Consider the following 16,160-nt stretch of genomic DNA (forward strand, 5'->3'; position numbering starts at 1 on the left):
CCCAGGTGCCCCTCTTTAAATATTTTTGAGCTTGGTCCTGGGCCCCAGCTGAGTTGTTTGGAAAGAAGTGGCCCCCCTTCGACAGAGGCAGAGAACTTTCGGGCAGGCTAGGCTGGCCTGCCCCCGAGGCCGTGCATTCAAGTCTGCTCTCCGATGCCTGAGAGTCACAGCTTAGGCTGTCTGCAGTGAGGGGGATCCGTGTTGCACTGTCTCTCGTGGGGCCAGCAGGCTGGGGGCTCTGTCAGGAAGGAGCGCTGGGTCCTTGGGGGACACACTCCCTCTGGACCCTGGTCTCCTCACCCGAAGAACTGGCATTTTGGCCGGCGATCCTGAGATCCTTTCCTGTGCTGGAAATCTGTGTTCACGTCTCCACTTTAAATGGCGGTCAGTCAGGTGACGGGTTCAGCAGAAGCAAAACTGTGTATTGGTTCAGTATTTTGATTCTGTTATTTCTAAAACACTTGCATTGCCCCCGGAAACCATTTACGTGCTCAGTGGTCCACTGTGTAGAGCCGTAATCGCTGCCACTTTTTCTGTCTCGAAAGGGACCTGTTGGTATTAGTGCGATCGAAGCCTCCCTCCCTGGACTGAATCAGGCAAACGCAAAACCAAGCACAAAGTGGCTTTTACACAAGGCGTCTTTCCTGGGACAGCCGTTCCCTCCAGTACTGGCGGTGAGGACCCTTTCCTCAAACAGGTGGTTGGCGACTACAGTTATTTAACATAATGTCTGCCCTCTGCCCTGGGAAGTGAGGTGTCAAATGTTAAATCACACCTGTGGTTTAATCGTCTATATTGTTGTGATTGTCGTGCTTATGATAATCATCGTTCTTATGTAACAGTAGAAACAAGTGTAAGATTTTTCCTTTGATGGAGAAACTCCCGCCTCCAGGAAGGCAGGGTAAACCTACCTTTCCCCAGTCCTCCCATCAGGACAACAAAACACTCTGGATATTGGATCAAAAACAAGCGTAAGAAGGCGAAGAAGGCAGGCCAACAAGGGACCCGGGACCCGGGGAGACACAGTGGTGAGGTCCCTGGGTCTTCGCCGGGGCTGAAGAAGCTAGCAGCTCAGAAACCCCAGCAGACACAGGCAGAAAGGGCCTCAGAGGAGCCTGTCCTCTCTGGCCAACGCGCACAGATGGGAAACAAGCCGGTGAAAGGAAGGCGGTCACTAATCATCAGGGAAAGCAGCTGAAAAGCACCAGAGGCAGTACTTTCGTTGCTGGCGGGAGGGTAGACGGGGCAGCCCCTCCGGAAGGCAGCTCGGCGGTGTCTCGTAGAATGCCACCTCCTCAAGTACGCGCGACCCAGACGTCGTGGGCGTTCTTTCCGAGAAAGGAAGACTGTGCTCATCACACACCTGTGCGCATGCCTATAGGAGCACAGCGGTGGCGGCCAAGCCCGCAAACAGCCCGGACACCCTTCAGCAGGTGAACGGATTCCCAGGCTGTGGGGTTTCCACGCCCGGGAACACTGCACGTGGATGAGCTGCCGGCGCACACAACCTGGATGGGTCCCCAGATTTATGCTGAAGGAGAAAGCCGATCCCAGAAGGTCACGTCCTGATGACTCCGTTTCTGTAACATTCCTGAAATGACAAAATGCAGAGACGGAGGGCAGATTTGCCGCTGCCAGGGGCTAAGGAGGGGTAGGGTGGGCGCAGGGTTTCAGGGCAGTCCTGGGGAGATGCGGGCCGCGTCCTGGTGGCCATCCCGCGCTGCAGTTTCTCAGGATGTAGCCCCCGGGGAAGCCGCGCGGAGGCGCGTGGGATCGCTCTGCATCATGTCCTACAGCTGCGTGTGCATCTACAGGGATTTACGCTGAAAAGTTCACGTCAAGGTTGGAGTTTAGCTCGCTCACGGGTGGGCCCGAACTCTGGCCATGAACTACAGAAAACCCTTTCGACGGGAAGGGAACGTGTTGGAATCAGCTGTGCGGACTGGGGACCGTGACTCACCACCTGGTTACAGGTAAGATGTGGGTGTGTTGAAATCAGGGCAGAGGTTGTGTGGCCGACCCCGAGTCACTTCTCAGAGATGCGCGGCCAACTGTGGGAGCACCGGGTGTCCTTGTGGGACGGAGGGCGCCTCCCCGTCCGTCCCAGTCGTCACGGTGAGTCCCACGGCCTCGGTGGTGGCCGCTCAGGGTGCGGGCAGGTGGCTACTCCCGCACTCCGGGTCCCGTCCTGGGGCACAGCATCTGCTCCTGCCGTCAGCCCACAGGGAAGCCCCCCGACCGTGACATCACATGGCACACCCGGACTCTTGACCTCTGCTTCTGGCTTCTAGAAGACACATTTCTGAGTCGAGCTGAGGCCTCAGCCTCTTTGCCCGCCTGCCCTCCTGTGGATCCTCTGTCTGTCCTGTGGCCACCTCATGGCCAGCTGTGGGAAAGAGCCCAGCGTGCTTGAGTCCCCGCTGTGGTTCGGGTCTGTCCCAGGGTCAGTGCTGACGGTGGGTCCGCTGGGTGCAGGGACACCCCGTCTTCTTCACCGCTGCCCACCCCCCGGGCACCCAGACCCCACGTGCTGCTCCCCACCCCCTCCAGACGCTCTTCTGCTGCCCCCTCCACCCCCAGCATGATTCCTGCCTCGAGGTGTCCAGGTGTGGATCAGATTCTTGGATCAACATGTACGTCCAGCCATGCATGGCCGGCTGATTTCCCTCTCTGGGGTCTTCATGTTTTCTGAGGAAAGTGACTTTTAATGGGAGAGCTGTGTGTCGTGAGGGTTACCCACTCCTGGCCTGCCCCCCCACCCCTCTGCCAGGCTCACTCTGAGGGCCCAGCGTGGAGAGGGAGCACCCTGAGACACCTCCCCCTGGGGCCGAGTGCCCCACCGACACCCCGCGTCTGCCCGACTGCGTAGCCTGGTCCTCTGCCCGGCCGAGCCTGCACACGCGGGCACACACTTACTTGTCCGACTGCCAACAGGGAGCCACACCCTGAACTCGGGGGCTCCCTGTGGGGTTCGACACGGTGTCTCTGACCACTCCCCACTGCCTGCCTTGGATTTCCATGGAAACGATAAGGATTAGAAGCGTCAGATTCATCCTTTCTTCTTCGTAGGTAAAGTGTTTAACCAGGAAAGAACCCATGTCAGACACTGTCAGGTTTAGAAGGTCGAAGCCCCTTTATGCCCCGGCCGCTGGCCAAGTGCGCGGGGCCTTGCCCTGAGCTGCTTGCACGCAGGAGGTTTTCACTGACGTCTGGGTCCTACTCCCCACACCGGGCAGCGAGAGCGCGAGCCCCGGGCTCCACGTTGGAGAAATCCTGGAGGCCAGCGGGGGCTGGGTGGGGGCGGTGCTGACCCCACGGCTGGCTTCCTCGTTAGCGGGTCAGCGTCTCCGAGCTTGTCTCCCTTTCTAAACCCTCTGAACGTAAGAGCACTTACTTGCAGAGAGCAGAATGAGCTCCTCTATTTAATACGTCCTCAGAGACCCCGAAACAAAGGGGGGCAGACTGCGCTATGAATCCGATCGTTTAATGACTTCCCGACAAAGTGTGACAGATTATCGGTGTGCACGGAGCCTGGGCGTGAACATGACCCTGCCTCTTTCCCCCACAGCCCCACGTCTCCCAAGTAGGTTCGCAACACTTATTTGGGAGGGGGGCTAATTCAGGCCGGTAAGTATTTGAAATGCCCCCCCTCGTTATGTGGATTCTGCCCCTGCCGGCCTGTGGCAGGTGGTCCCTCAGCGCCCCCGCGCCCCACCAGCATGCGGATGCCGGACACTGTGGACTGAGCTCCGCCACGGGAAGCCAGAGGCCTGAGCGGGTCTTCAGGGTTGTTCTGCTCGGAGGTTGAAGCATGTTGGCTGGGGGCCCACCTGTGGCCTGGTGGTGGTGGCCTCCTGACCCCACCCTCCACCCCCAGCCCCTGCTTCCAGCGGTCGGTGGTTCTTCCAGGCAGGGGTGAGCGCTTGGGCCAGAGCAGCCGGCAAAGGCCAAGGGCCTCCCGACGCCCCTGCGTCCCCCGACACCCCTGCGTCCCCTGACGCCCCTGTGTCCCCCAGGCCCCTCTGTCCCCCGAGGCCCCTGTGTCCCCCAGGCCCGTGTCCCCCAAGGCCCCTGTGTCCCCCAGGCCCATGACCCCCAAGGCCCCTGGGGACCCTGCATCCCCCGATGTCCCTCTGTCCCCCGATGCCCCGTGTCCCCCGATGCCCCTGTGTCCCCCAGGCCCCTGTGTCTCCCTCGGGCCACCTCTTCTGTCTCCCAGGGTGACGGGACAGACATGGGATCTGTGACCGGGACGCGATCCTTACAGCTGGTGCTTCAGTGGGTGTGGGCGCGGAGGGAGGGGCATGGGGCGCGCAGAGGCACGTAACACGGAGCAGGAGACCCCAGAGCTTGCTGGATGCAGCCCCCGTCACCTGCTAGCCTGTTCCCCATCCAGGCGGCCGAGTCTGGGAGGCAAGATGCTTCATTCCACCAAACTCATCCTCTGAAGGCTTAATGCTGATGTCATTAGCACAAACAGGATATGGGTGAGGCGTGAAAAATCCCCTTTCCTTCCCCGCAGGCGGTAATCCCATCAAGGGCTCCGGGAGGAGGCCGCCAGGAGTCCCCGGCAGGGTGTGGGCGAGCACGCCCTCAGGGGACTGGGGGGGATTTATTTGGTTCCCACTCATTTCCATAAATAATAAAGTCTACATGTTCATCATATTTGCTCCCAAATTGGTGTTGGAGAAAAATATTCACTCTGCATTTGGGGAGATGTCAGGGAGGGCTCAAGACCCCTTGCTGCATGAAAAATGCTCAGGGCCAGGTGTCCAGAACCAAGGTGGAGGCGGCTCAGCTCCCAGGGGTCCAGTGGGGCGGCCGGCAGGAGTCCTGAGCCAACAGTGTCCGTGCTGAGCCCTGTGAGATCATGTTCCAGACCAAGCGAAAGGCGCGGCGGGCGGTGGGGGCGGCCAGGCAGAGGGGGCGGGGTGGGCTGGGAGGGGCCCCTGGGCCGCTGTCCAGCCTGGGGGCCCAGCAGGTTCAGGGCTGTGGAGCAGGTAGACACCTGTCTGGAGCCCTGGCAGGGCGTGTGTCCCTCCATCTTGCTGGCCGTTAGCTCTTTAGACACCTGTGATGTTGGCACCCTCTCTCCGGGAACGGCCTGCGGAGTTACTTTAAAATACGTAAAAAATAGGGGCTTCTGGGCAGCTCAGTTGGCTGGGCGGCTGCCTTCGGTTCAGGTCATGGTCTTAGGGTCCTGGGATCAAGCCCCATGTTGGCCTCCTTGCTCCGTGGGGAGTCTGCTTCTGCTTCTCCCTCTGCTCCCCCCGCCCCCATCCTGCTCTCTCTCAAATAAATAAATAAATAAATAAAATCTTTAAAAAATATACATAAAAAACAATGAACCCATCTACAGAAAGCATGGAGTAAATAATAGTTGGGTAGTTGGGGTGAATGCAGCAAATTGTCGAGGAGACTGGGAATTCCCTGGAATCCGGCGAAGGCAGCAGGGACATGTAGGGGTCTTGACCAGGGGAGGCCGGAGGATGGGGCTGTCACCCGAGACTGGGGTCCCTCTGGGGTGCGTCGAGCCAAAAGCCAGAGAACAGGAAAAGGAAGGGTTTTACCTGCAACAAGGAAGGAGAACACCGGGGGGGCCCTCCCAAAGCGGGTCTCCCCCAACAACAGCACTGGGGAGGGTTTAAGCAAAGGGAGCAGATAGTGACCGAGGGCCTTGCGCGGACGAGACTCAGCATGGAATCGGGGCAGAGGGCATCTGAAGGTGACCGAGCGCAGGTCAGAGTCACGAGGCCGGCCAGGGTCGGCACCGTCGATGCTCTGGCTCGGGTCGGTCCCGCATCTGAGGGCTCAGAGGGGTTTGGATCCTGCAGAGCTCATGGCTCCAGGGTCCGGCTTCCCTTCGGAACCAGCCCTGGGGGTCGTGCCCCTGATCCACTGTCTCTCGTGTGACTAGGTTCTCTCCCACCTGACGTGGCTGTTTGTCCTTCTCTGCTTCCGCAGGATGGCCGGGGCCTGCGATGACTTATGTCCAGAAAGCTATGTCTGTCTGTCTTTTCCCAGGGGCCTCAAGTCTCTGCCCATGGGGCCGAAACGGTGGCTTAGCCTGTGCCGTGGAGAACAGCCTGCAGGCGGGACCACCTGCCCCTTCAAGGGGCTCCTGCCAACAGCCACATTCAGCCTGCAGGTAACCCGCCAGCAGAGCACGGCCTGGGCTCCCTCCTGCCACGGAGACGCCCGGGCCCCCACGAGCTTTTCTTTGTAAAGATGTATTTCTTTATTTGAGAGAAAGTGTGAGTGCACACTAGCAAGGAGGGGTAGGCGCAGAGGGAGGGGGAGAAGCAGACTCCTGGGGAGGGAGAGAGGAGCCTGACTCGGGGCTCGATCCCATGAGCCTGAGATCATGACCTGAGCCGAAAGTAAGAGCCGGACGCTCAGACAACTGAACCACCCAGGCACCCCCCACCAAGAGCCTTTGATAACCAAGGCGGGAACTGGGGGGCTTTTTCTCCACTTTCTCCACTTTCCCTCACCCAAATGGAAACCCACCACTCCACGTCACCTGACCCCACCCACTAATGCCGTCACAGAGACTACACCGCGGATGATGAGACACTAGCCCGCCTGGCGGGTCAGAGAAGCTGGACCCTTCTTCTTCCAAGGCTGCTTCACGCGTTTCTGTGAGCAGAGCCACGTGGAAGATAGCGCTCTCGTCGGCCCCGTTTCAGGCTCCCTTTCTCCGTGCTCAGTACCCAAACGTCGCCCAGGCGGAGGGAGTCCTGCGGCTGATGAGAAGCACGATGACGGCCCCGTGGCCGTGGCCCCGAGGGCTTGGTGCCTGCACGCGGGCCTGCCCTAACCAGCCGCAGCTGCGTGGCTTTGCGGGCGGGAGCTGGAGCGCGGGGTCTCTCGGCGCCACCTGTGAAGACTGGACGGCAAGTGGGAAGCGTCATTGCAAGCGGGCGGAAGACCCTTTCACGCAGAGCTGGAAAGTCTACAAAACGGTCCCGGGTGACTCAGAAAATATAACTGAAATCGGGAGCCTGGGACTCGGCCCCTCCCTTCCACCGAACGTGCTCTTCACCTCCCGGGCAGGGGCTGTGAGCAGGAAGGGAGCCGTGGGTCAGCCATCAGGCCTGGGCAGAGGGGCTGAGGGTCTGCTGGGCTCTCTTCTGAGGCCGCGCCGTTGCTGAGATAGCCTGACATCTTCACGGTCTCTGTCCAGCTTCGCTCTCCCTCCTCCATGGAAGAGTCCCCCTTCGGCTCTGCTCCCCAGGCCGGCTGCGAGCCCGCTCACACTTGCGTGCCGCCCGCCCAGGCCTTCCCCTGCGCCCCCCCGTCTGGGGCTTTGTCCGATTCCGTATCCCAAGGCCTCAGGGAGGACAAAGGCCGCGGGGACTCACTTGGAGAGCGCTCCCCTAGAAGTGACAGCGTCCCAGCCTGCGTCCAGGCCAAACTTTGACCTGATACCCCAGATTTTGGAGGCACCTTCCTGGCCTGTCAGCTGGGGCGGGTGGGTGGGCACAGGGCACTTCTGTGGCTCGGGTCACCGTCCTGGTGTCTGAAGTGCACGGGGTTCCCCAGGTCATGAGTGCGGAGCAGGACCCAAGCCTCCTGCTGCTGAATCCAGGCCCACACGGTCTACACAGTGGGTTGATTGGCCTGCTTCCCACATTTGGTGCGGGGACCTGTGGGGAAGGAAATGCAGCCCCAGGCGATGGATGGGCTGGCCCAGGGCAGGGAGCCCGCCCGTGGGGTGGTTGAGGGTGCGCGTTCACCCCCTAAGTTGGCTCAGGGTGAGGGTGCACGTCCTCCCGGGCGAAGTTCTTGGGTCCCCTGGGGGGGTCTGGAGGTTCCGGCCTCCACCGCACTGTCCGAGAAGCTCCTGGTTCACACCCACCATTGCCTCTGGGGCCCACACCCGGGTATGAAATTGGGCCTTAAAGTTGGGTCCCCGACCTCTTATTCCAAAGGGGCAGAAAGAACGCCCCCAAGCACTCTTTATGTGCCAGGCACGGGGACGTGCTCTACAGGCGGGGACCCATCACAGGTGATGTACAGAGGGCAGAGGGTCTCTGCGCTCTGGGGCTGGGGGCCCGGCGTGCAGTCTGGACGGCTTCCTCAGGGCGCAGGACGCCCCTTGCCCCACGAGGCCGCACGTGGCCCAAGCTCCTGCGAGGGCGCGGGACGCAGTCTGCTCACCAGGTGTGCTTTCCCTCCAGGTGAGCAAGAAAATGTAGCCGCAGTAAGGCGCAACCTGCCGGAGCTTGGTGTGGACAGCCCAGCCGAGACGCGCGGCCCACCCCGGGCATCCCTTGGGCCACCCTCACCATGTCCAAGAAGGGCACGGGCGGCCGAGGCAAGGGGGACAAGGCGGAGCTCCTCGCTGCTCTGCAGGCCGCCAATGAGGATCTGCGGGCCAAGCTCACTGACATCCAGATCGAGCTGCAGCAGGAGAAGAGCAAGGTGGGCCCCCTGCCACCCCTGCCCCTTCCCGGCTTCTCCACACTGTCCTGGGCCCCGGGGTCTGCCCAGCTGGTCCCAGGGTCCGCGGGGGACAGACAGCTCTGGGAAGAGGGCAGTGGGGGCGTGGGGGGACGTGAGGTGGGGGACCGCCCTGGTTCAGTGCCTGGGCCTCCAGAGGGACCTCGGCCAGTGGCGCCATCCTGGGAAATGTCCCCCGAGCGGGTGACAGAGGAACAGCCTCTGTGTGGATAAAGGAAACAGGCTGGGCTTAGCGCTTCCTGGTGCCATCAGAAATGCTGGGGCAGGCCCTCCGGGTGGCGGACACCCAGGGCCCAGACCCCTGTGGGCAGGCCTGAGACGACCCCACCCAGACGTCCAGCACTTGGGGTTCTTGAGGCCGCGGGGAAGGCGGGGCTTGTGCCGGGGTCTCTGGAGGAGAGTGAGGGGCTGGTCACGGGACGGCCTGCTCCGTGCCAGGCCAGGCCCGGGTGGGGGGCGTCCCACTGGCCCACTGTCCTCTCTGTCTGTCAGAACCTCTGCCCTCACCCCCAACCCGAGGCCTCCTGGGAATGTGGCGAGCGGTAGGTCTGGAGGAGTCCTGCCCAGCTCAGAGTCCTTCGGGGAGGCGGTGGGGGAGGGGGGAGGGGTGTTGGGGGCCGGGTCTCTAACCGCCACATGACCCAGCCTGGTTAAATCCTAAGAGGAGTACTGTCATATTCCATGACTGCCGATAATCACACGAGATTCAGATTCCTTGTCCGTCAGTCCAGCGCTGATAGGACACGGCCGCGCCCGCCCGTTTCTGTGCCGTCTGCTGGCTGAGCCTGTGGCCCATGCTGGTCACCCACCCTCCTGCCGAAGGTCCCTGCTCTGTACAAAGGGGACAGGAACAGGACCGTTGGTGCCGGGGAGGAGTAGCTCAAGGAGCCCCGGGGATGGGCCTGCAGCTCGGATACCATAGACTGCTGTCCCAGCGACCACGTGGCACTCCCGTGGCCAGGCCTCCTCTGTGGGCCCGCAGGAGAGTCGGAGCCACCGGGCCCCGGCTGGGACCAGGGAGTCAGGGAGCACTGGGCTCAGCACTTGCTCTGGGTCAGGCGGTCACCACGTCAGCAGGGCCGGCACCCAGAGGCCCAGACGTGTGGCCTGGGGGAGCCGGGGGCGAAGGTGCAAACATCCTGAGGCCCAGGACAGAGTCCTCCCACATGCCGCGGAGTCCTCGAGGTCATCCACACCGCGGCTGTGGGCCGAGCCTCAGACGCACGAGCGCCGTGGGTCAGCACTGGGATAAGGCCCTTTGGGAGAGCGTGGTCCGTCCAGCGCTCAGAAGCACGACACGTGGCATTGGGGCGTGGCACTTTCCTCCTCTGCAGACCCTGCCCGTTACGGCGGTATGGTACTCCTTTGTGTGCCCTTCCAGCGAAGCCCACCTGTCCCGCAAGGGCCCGGGGTGGGGGTGCGGGAGGGAGCGGGCTCACGGCGCGTCACCGGCGCCGAGGCGGGCGGGCGGGTGTGGAGCTCTTGCCCTCTTGCTGCCGTGCAAGGGCCCTGGGGCTGGTGGCCGAGGTCCTGCAGCCCGGGCCCTGTTGTTATTTATGTTCTGGGAAGATTGACCTCTTGGAACGAAAGAACAGGCCCCAGTCCCTCGTGTTGCGGTTCCTCGCCGCACAGGTGACAGCAGGCCGCACACCGGGTGCTCTGGTCTCTTCTTAACTGCTCCGCGTGCAGCACTGGAGTGGGTCTGGCTCTCCTCCCATGCCGACCTGCCCACGTTCCACCTGCCGCCCCATCCAGGCTGTTCCCAATGTTCGGCTGGCACAGCGCCGGGCAGTGAGCATCCTTGTCTGCATGTCTGAGTCCACGTGCAAGGAAGCTGGGTCTGAGTGTGCGCGCCCGCCTGTGTGTGTGTGCGTGCGTGTGTGTGCGTGCGTGTGCAGGGATCACACCAGCGCCCGTCCAGAGCACCGCGCTCCCCCAGACATCCCAGTCGCCATGGCTTACAAGACGGCTGAAATTTACCTCTATGGGTGGTGAGGCCCCCAGCCTGCGGGTTCCAGACCTCGCTGCACGTCACTTTCCTATGACTCTTGTTAGAAATGCGGCCGCCAGCCAAACCTTGTCCTGCGGGGCTCACCCTGCCCTGCGGGACTCACCCTGCCCTGCGGGACTCACCCTGCCCTGCGGGAGTCACCTTGCCCTGTGGGGCTCACCCTGACCTGCGGGGCTCACCCTGCCCTGCGGGGCTCACCCTGCCCTGCGCGGCTCACCCTACCCTGCGGGGCTCACCCTGCCCTGCGGGAGTCACCCTGCCCTGCGGGACTCACCCTGCCCTGCGGGGCTCACCCTGCCCTGTGGGGCTCACCCTGCCCTTCGGGACTCTTTGCCCCGTGGGACTCACCTTGCCCTGCGGGAGCCCTTCCCGGGATCCTAGGACGTCTGCTCTGAGCCAGCAGCTTTGAGCATCAGAGCTCGGAGCTGCCTTCCCCACAGCCTCAGCCGCCTGGTGCTGCCCGTCTCCCCTGCGGCTCTTGGCAGTGCTGCAGGGAGGGGGTGCAGGGAGCAGAGCCCCATGGGCCCGAAGGAGGTGCCAGTCTCGGACTGCGGGATTTCCTACATTCAAGAAACTTCCAGGAGGCATAGAGGGTAATGTTCTTCATTGTCTCCTCACCTTCCAGCCCCTGTTGCTAGTCCAGAAGGTGGGAAGGAGCTGCCGAGGTCGCCGTGGCCACTGAGACCCAGGGACATTCTCTGAGCCCGAGCTCCCCCCTCCCCACCACCTCTGGGCTCCCACTGCCACTTCCAAGCCAGACCTGCACCTTCCCGCCAAGCATCATTAAAACATTCTAGTTTGGTTTTTTTTTAAGCGTGTTTGTGTGTGTGTCTGAGATGGTAATATTTCAGACAGGCGGGTACCCACCACCCAGACCTAACACATGCCATTGTCTTTCGAGATTCAAACAGAAAAGTTCTAGACCCTCACAGACACACTGTCCTTTCTGTCTCCTCTCGTGTGGGGCTGGTCCAAGCCCGGCTTCCCCCACAGCCACTGAGAGGCCTGGACCTCCCTGGGCCCAGCGTCCTGGCAGGATTGAGGACGTGGCGCTGGCCTCCTGGGACGGGCGGGAGGCGGAGCGGGCTCCCATGTGGGCTCAGCTCCGGGAGCTGCTCAGCAGTCCCTAGCATGCCGGTGGGGCTCATGGTTTCTTTCTTTCCTTTCCTTTTTTTTTTTTTTTTTAAGATTTATTTAATTATTTTAGAGAGAGAGTGTGTGTGCAGAGGGAGGAGCAATGGGAGAGGGAGAGACAAGCAGACTCCCCGCTGAGCGCGGAGCCCTACGTGGGACCCGATCTCACGACCCTGAGATCAGACCTGAGCTGAAACCAAGAGTCTGCACCACCCAGGCGCCCCCAGGGTTCACAGCTTCTGTCCCCACATCCACCGGGGGCGGTGAGCTGGGAGCAGGGTGTTTGGGGGTGGAAACGCCCCTCAGGCCCCTTTCCAGTTCCCGCCTGCACTCTCCTGTCTCCCCAGCAGCCAGGTCGGTCAACAAAATTCACCTGGGATCCTGCGCAGGTGTCTCCCGCCGAGGCTTCGGCAGCCCTCTGTCTGCTCACCCAGTGCAATACCCTCACCACAAAATGCCACCAGTGCTGGCCGCCTGTGATCATGCTGCCGTGGGGGATGGGAAACACGAATCCAGTCATCACAACTGTCAACAGCTTTGTCCTTACCAATCCCGAAATCTTTACATGTACCACAGTTAATGTCACCATTGCAACCGCTGGACAAATCCGCGTGACCAGACCCAGACCGTGGGATCGGAGATTTCTGTCTGGTTTTCGGCATATTCCAGATGTTGTTCTGGAAGCCCCTGAGGAGGAGGGCCTGGTTCTGGACCTCAGGGCAGAAGTCTGGAGAGAGCCGGCAGGACCCGTCCCCACCCGCAAACCTGGCTGGGTGGTGGGAGTCTGTGGAGGCCAAGGAGCGCACTCACACCGCACACGGCGCCCACCCGTCATCAGGAATTCCCCGCAAAATTCTGCAGCAGCAACATCTCGTTTTGCAGATTGCAATTGCCAGGGTAGAGAAGGTCCCTGCGAAGCATGGAAAGACGCCAGTGAACCTAGCTGCCGCGAGCTTAGCGCTTTGGATTTCAGGCCAATGGTTAATTTATCACGAGGGATACTTGAGTGAATGGAGACTTGACAGTAAAGAATGAAATGCTTTAAATAAAAACAGGACTCTCCTGCTGCCCGCCCTCTGTCAGGAGATTGAAGTGGGGCCATCTCTGGTGAAGAACCTTCTGGAAAGAGGGAGCCAGCTCTGCAGGGAGAGGAGCTGACATGGAAGGCCTCGCGGGAGCTGCGTGGAAAAGAACTCAGCGTTTGTTACGCAGAGCGGGGTACTGGGAGGTGACCACGGACAACTAGGTAGAAACAAGCTTGGTGCCTAAGGCCCCGTGTTTCCACCACGACGCCAAGGCTTCGGCTCCAGTCCGGGCACAGAGCAGCCCCCACGGCCTGCACTCACGGGGTCCCGCCCGCATCTGTGCCCCCAGCTCATGAGCACCCCCGGGACTGGGTGGGAGGAATGGACAGCAAGCCTTACACCTGCTATCAGGAAGCGGCTTCTGCTTTAACCGGGAAGGGGCTTCCCCGCTTCCCCAGGCCACAGACAGCCACTCGGGAAACACTGGGCGCCCTTGTGCCCCCAGGCCGTGTCCCAGCGGAGGGAGACACCCAGGAACGGGACCAGGTGTCTGGGCCAGGTAAAGCCAGGCAAGCAGTCATGCTGGCGGTGGTACAATCAAGGAGGGCCTCTCAGAGGAGGTGGCCCTGGAAGGAGACCAGAATGACCCGAAGGAACCGGCAAAGGTGGGTCTGTGGGTGGCTCCGTTGGGACAGGGCTCACCTGATGTAGGGAAGCCGGGTCCCAGCGGCGCTGTTTGCTCACGTAGTTTACAATTCCATAAGCCTCTGAGCAAATTTGTTAACCAGTGTTTGAGAGCTGTAAACGTTTCGTGGCCCCATAAAGGATCGTGGCTGCTTCCAACCATACACGGGTGTGGAGTGGGGTGCCGAGGCCCCTGGTGAGATGAGACGCAGGACTCGTGGCCGCGTAGTCAGCGTGTCGGGCCTGCCCAGTGCGGCAGTCTGAACGCAGGACCCCACCTGCAGGGCCCGAGGCTGCGCCGCGTGGGCTTCTTATAGACGCGCCTTTTCTCGGCAGTCTGAGTCAGTAACACGATCTCAGCGGCTAACGCACCCCACGAGTCAGTTGCCTACGCTCCTCATGCAACAGCTCGTAAGACCCCGGGCGCATCTCCATTCCGCTCGGGAGCTGGTTGGCGGGGACCGTCTCCTGGCGCCCTGGCCCGGAGCCTGTCTCTGCTGTTCCAGCACATCGGTCCCTCTTAGGGACGTCCGGTCAGGACTACGGATGGTGGCCACCCTGTCCTGTGAGTGCCTGTGTGGGTCGGGGCCCGGCATGGGCCATCCTCGTGGGCTGTGGTCTGGCCTGAGTGTAGAAGCTGGTCTTGACCAAGGAGGGGGGACGGTAGCGCCCATCGCCGTGGGCCCTGTGTGCCCGGAGCAGGTCCGAGCCACTTGGATGGCCGGCTGGGTGGGGGGGTCCTTATGTGCCGGCGCCCCCTCCTCTGGTGTGGGACTTGGGGGTCGTGCCAGGGTCCACTCCTGTCACCAGCTCCACGGTTTTTGCAAGGACTGTGGGCAGCACTGAACATAGCTTCTTTCTGAACAAAACCTGAGGATGGCGAGGCCGCGGGAGCCCCCACCACCTGTGCTCCGTGGCCTGGTCAGCCTCGTCGCGTTCTGAGCAATTGTGAGTCTCGCGTGGATAAGGGAGTAATTATGGGATGTGCTCCCCCGTCACCCCCGGTTTCCTCGAGAACCAGAGTCTCCATGTGAGGGGACAGAGGCACGGAAGCTACACAGGGGAAGTTGATCAGAAGCCTGGAGCCTGGCCGTTCAGCCCACACCAGATGGGAGGAATTCACGGGCCTGTGTGGGCAGAGCTTCAGGGGAAAGGGAAGCCCACTGCAGGAGACACAGGGGGGCGGACCGCAGAGGTGGGAGCACAGTGCATTTATGGGGCACCTCGGAGCCCAAGGAAGCAGCGAGGCTGGTCTTCCCGTTCAGTGCATCTTGCTCAGAACTGCGGTGAGTGAGCGTCTCCTGGGAGCACCGTGTGCTTTGTGCATCTTTCTTCAGTAACTGCGGGGGCCGTGGCGGAGGACCCAGGCTCTGAAGGGGCCACCGGCCACCGTTTGCTCCGTCTGAGCCCATTGCTCCTACCTGCCCGCGGCATACTGGACCGTGCAGGGCAGGGCGCTTGGTGCGGGTCTGAGTTTTCACCAGCCCTTCCCGTGTGTGGCAGGGACAGTTACGGGCACTGGACAGAAGGGCAGGGCTGTGGCGGGTGTGGGCACTGCTGCCTCTGAGCGGCTTGGACCACCATCAGAACCAAACCCTGCCCGGGTCTGAGAGTCCCTGCCGGCCTCCTGCTCCGACAAACACCTGCTCTATGACCACCTGCGGCAACGTGGCTCTTCCCTCCGCTGATTCCCATGCAAGAGGCCGTCTGGCTCCCCTGCGTCCAGCTGCGGGACCCCCGACCCCACAGTGGGGGCTGCAATGGCTCAGCAGTGGCCCCCCGAGAGCACAGATCGCCCCCCACACGACTGAGAACCACCATCGACATCTTGCTTTCCCACGTCTTCAGCTTGAACTGGAGAAAGGGCAGCTCATCTTCGATGGGGAAGAACTAAATGCCTGTGCGCTAGGCTTCAGCAACAGCCCCCTTCTTTGGCGGGAACCCCGACTGCCGGGCAGATGCCTGGGCGGTCATCAGGGGCCTGGAAGGCCCAAAGACAGAGCTCGGCGACTAGAATTTGTGCCAGCACTGTGGGATCCAAGCTGTCCCGAGGGCAGCTTGGGGTGGACCCACTGGACACCGGACCACCAGCTGGGAGCACCAGCTGAGTGAGTCAGGTCACATGCACATCCTGATGGGGAAGTAACTGTGGATGCGGCAGACGTGGCCTTCTTCTCTCTGTGTGTCCCAGGATACTTGCTCTGACGGGGGAGGGACACCACAGCCCCGGAGAGAGGGATGAATAAGGCATCCATCCATCTTGGGGGGTGGGTGGGTTGTTCTGAGAAAGGGACACCAAGTGGCGGGGTCAGTGTGTGGAGGCAGGGCTGGGCGTCTGGGGGCTGCCGGCCACGGTCTGGAGGGTGGGCGGTGGGCCTGCCCTGGGTCGAGGGTCAGAGCTTATCACCCTGGGGAATAGAACCCAAAGTGGCTAGCTGGGGTGCCAGGGGCCCTGGCAGGGAGGGCATAGCGGGGGTTGTCCACCTGCCAGGGCTCCCCGGCTCTGCCCTTTCTCTGAATGCGCTGGAAGCAGAGGAGAAGGCTGGGCTGGGGCTTCACCCCTGCAGCTCTTCCTCCTGTGGAGAGTGGGTGGTGGGAGGTGAGTTGGACGCTGCCCAGAGTGGGCAGCAGGGGGCAGCCGGCTCTGGAGCTCGGTTTGCGGGGTGCATGAGAGAAGGAGGGGATCGAGGATGCCGGCCCCACACGAGGTGCCGTGGAGCCCAGAGGTGGGGAGGGAGGCGAAGGGCCACCTGCAGCCCTGGACCCTGGACGGGTCAGCCACTCCTCCCCCCGACGTTAGGTTCTGAGCACCACTTCCTGCCACGTGCGGGTGGTGTGGT

At 61.9% G+C, this 16,160-nt stretch overlaps 1 protein-coding gene across 18 annotated transcripts in view; it reads left to right on the top strand.

Moving 5' to 3' along the window:
* JAKMIP3 (Janus kinase and microtubule interacting protein 3) overlaps positions 1–16,160 on the top strand; it is a 78,219-nt gene that overhangs the window by 39,062 nt on the left and 22,997 nt on the right. For 16 of the 18 annotated variants that reach the window (XM_032422978.1, XM_032422976.1, XM_032422970.1 and 13 more), the window contains one exon: positions 8,184–8,427. In XM_032422978.1, coding sequence (XP_032278869.1) covers positions 8,293–8,427 — 135 coding nt within the window. In that variant the 5' untranslated portion in view covers positions 8,184–8,292. Of the gene's footprint in view, positions 1–6,024; positions 6,149–8,183; positions 8,428–16,160 lie in introns of all 18 variants that reach the window. The other 2 variants (XM_032422977.1, XM_032422973.1) reach the window with 1 other exon arrangement.

Source organism: Phoca vitulina, unplaced genomic scaffold (assembly GCF_004348235.1).
Source record: "Phoca vitulina isolate PV1807 unplaced genomic scaffold, GSC_HSeal_1.0 scaffold28, whole genome shotgun sequence".
In the NCBI taxonomy this organism is placed as follows: domain Eukaryota; kingdom Metazoa; phylum Chordata; class Mammalia; order Carnivora; family Phocidae; genus Phoca; species Phoca vitulina.